We start from the raw sequence: 1905 nt of genomic DNA on the forward strand, positions 1-1905 counted from the left end.
TCCCCGGCGAGGGGCAGGAAAACCGGCCTCTTCGCGGGCCGGGCCTCCTCCGTGTCCATGCGGCCCACCTCCCCTCCGTCCCCCGCCGCGGACAGGTGCTCAGCCTGCCGTTTCTTCGCCCACCGCCCACCCTTGCGGGTGACTTGGGTGAAGCCGTCTTCGGCCCCGGCGCTCTGCGCTTCCATCTTCGTTTCCATCCCCAGGAATCTCCAGCTCCAACATGTGCTCCCTATGGCTTTCTAAAGAGGACATTAAAACCGCACTTGAGATAGGTCTGTCTACTACTCTGAGAGGGGAGGATAGGGAGGTTCCCCACATTCCTTCAAGAATAATTTTTGGACAGGTCTGTGTTGCCTCTTTCCTTTGCTGTGTGACCAGAGGCAGGACGCTTAACCACTCTGAGCTTTGGTTTCCTCGTTTGTGAAACGAGAATAACCATGATGCCTAATCTGTAAAGCTGTGGCAATGGTTAATGTAATGTATACAGAATGTCTGGTGTGTAGCTGGTCCTCAGTAGGTGGCAACCATGTTTATCCTACAGTGTTAAGAATGTTGGGTGAAGGGGGCACTTGGGTGGCTCAGTCGGTTCAGCATCTGCCTTTGGGTCGGGTTATGATCCCAGGGTCCTGGGATCGAGCTCCGCGTCAGGCTCCCTGCTCAGCGGGGAGCTTACTTGTCCCCTCTCCCCCCTGCTCATGCTCTCTCACTCTCTCTCAAATAAATAAATGAAAACTTAAAAAAAAAAAAAAAGAATGTTGGGTGAAGGATGTGCCAGCTGTGGTGCTTTGGCTAGAGCTTAGGGTTCTTCTTTCCTTCTTGACTGCACTCTTAATCAGGGAAGGCGACTGTGGTGCAGCTTGCATGCTCTGGCTCTGGTGTCCCAGGGGCATCTTGCTTCCTTCTCATGCTTTCTTCTCCTTCAACCCAAGGAAGGAGCTGTCTCAGGTGCTGATACAAACTCGCTTGAGCAGCCCAATGGAGTGGAGGCCACAGAAATGAGCCAAGCATTCGCCTTCTAACAGCCATTTTGCTAGTAGCTGGACTCTATTTTGAGTCCAGCTGAGTAGCCTTGCTTTGCTGAATCAGCAGAAAAGAACAATATGTCTGCCAGGCTGCTGGCAATCATGATTTCCTTTTCAGCTTGGACTCTCTGCCCAAACACGAGGTCTATGGCACTGGAACATGTGGCCTCCAGGACAGGAAGGATCACCTGGAGTAATGTCATCTATTCCTGTGATTATGGCCGAGGTGAAGATTTACTTCTCCTAGCCTCAGAGGTGTTCCAGTCCCTTAGAGGTTCCCAGAGGTCTCAGGATCAGCCCCCTAAGTAAACCTGAACTTTCTGTGCCTCCATTCCCTCCCTTCCAACAGAGACAGCCTGGCTTTCTCTTCCTTTTGAGCGTTTGCCTCTGAAATGAGGAGCCCCACAGGGTCTCCTCCATGCAATGAACGCTGAGCCCGTCACTGTGATGACAGTTCCCCCTCTCTGCTCTCCCAGATCCCTGCTCCCCTCCTGAGGCTCACACTAGGCCCATCTCGTTCCTGTAGGAAGCCTTGCTCTCATGGAGATCATCCCCCAGAGGATTTCACACCAGGCAGTGTCTCCAGAAGGATTTCCCTTAGGACATCTCCTCGGGGAGCTGTGTTTGTGGAACTCTTACTGTCTGGAGCTCAGCTCTGGGATGGGCACCATGGAGGGAGCTGAGGGCAGGACAGGCCCCGGCACCCGAGGACTACCAGTCTCACCAGGCACCAGTAATGAGGGAGGAAATTCACCAGTGAATTTACATTGAATTTGAATATGTATTTGCATTTACTTTGCCGAGGATGTGAAGTTGAATCCCCAGGCAGTTTTCAAGCTCAACATTTCAGGGCTGCAATTTCCTTTTTCTCTTCTCTGCCTTC

General features: G+C 52.4%; 1 protein-coding gene across 2 annotated transcripts in view; it reads right to left on the reverse strand.

Annotated features, from left to right (window-relative positions):
* Positions 1-221, reverse strand: part of LOC118022919 (RNA-binding protein PNO1-like) — a 703-nt gene extending 482 nt beyond the window's left edge. For both annotated transcript variants that reach the window (XM_035023888.1, XM_035023887.1), the window contains exon 1: positions 1-221. This exon is cut by the window's left edge. In XM_035023888.1, coding sequence (XP_034879779.1) covers positions 1-197 — 197 coding nt within the window. In that variant the 5' untranslated portion in view covers positions 198-221.
* Positions 222-1905: the final 1684 nt, after the last annotated feature.

The sequence above is a fragment of the Mirounga leonina genome, unplaced genomic scaffold (assembly GCF_011800145.1).
Source record: "Mirounga leonina isolate KUSES-001 unplaced genomic scaffold, KU_Mleo_1.0 Mir_177, whole genome shotgun sequence".
In the NCBI taxonomy this organism is placed as follows: Eukaryota; Metazoa; Chordata; class Mammalia; order Carnivora; family Phocidae; genus Mirounga; species Mirounga leonina.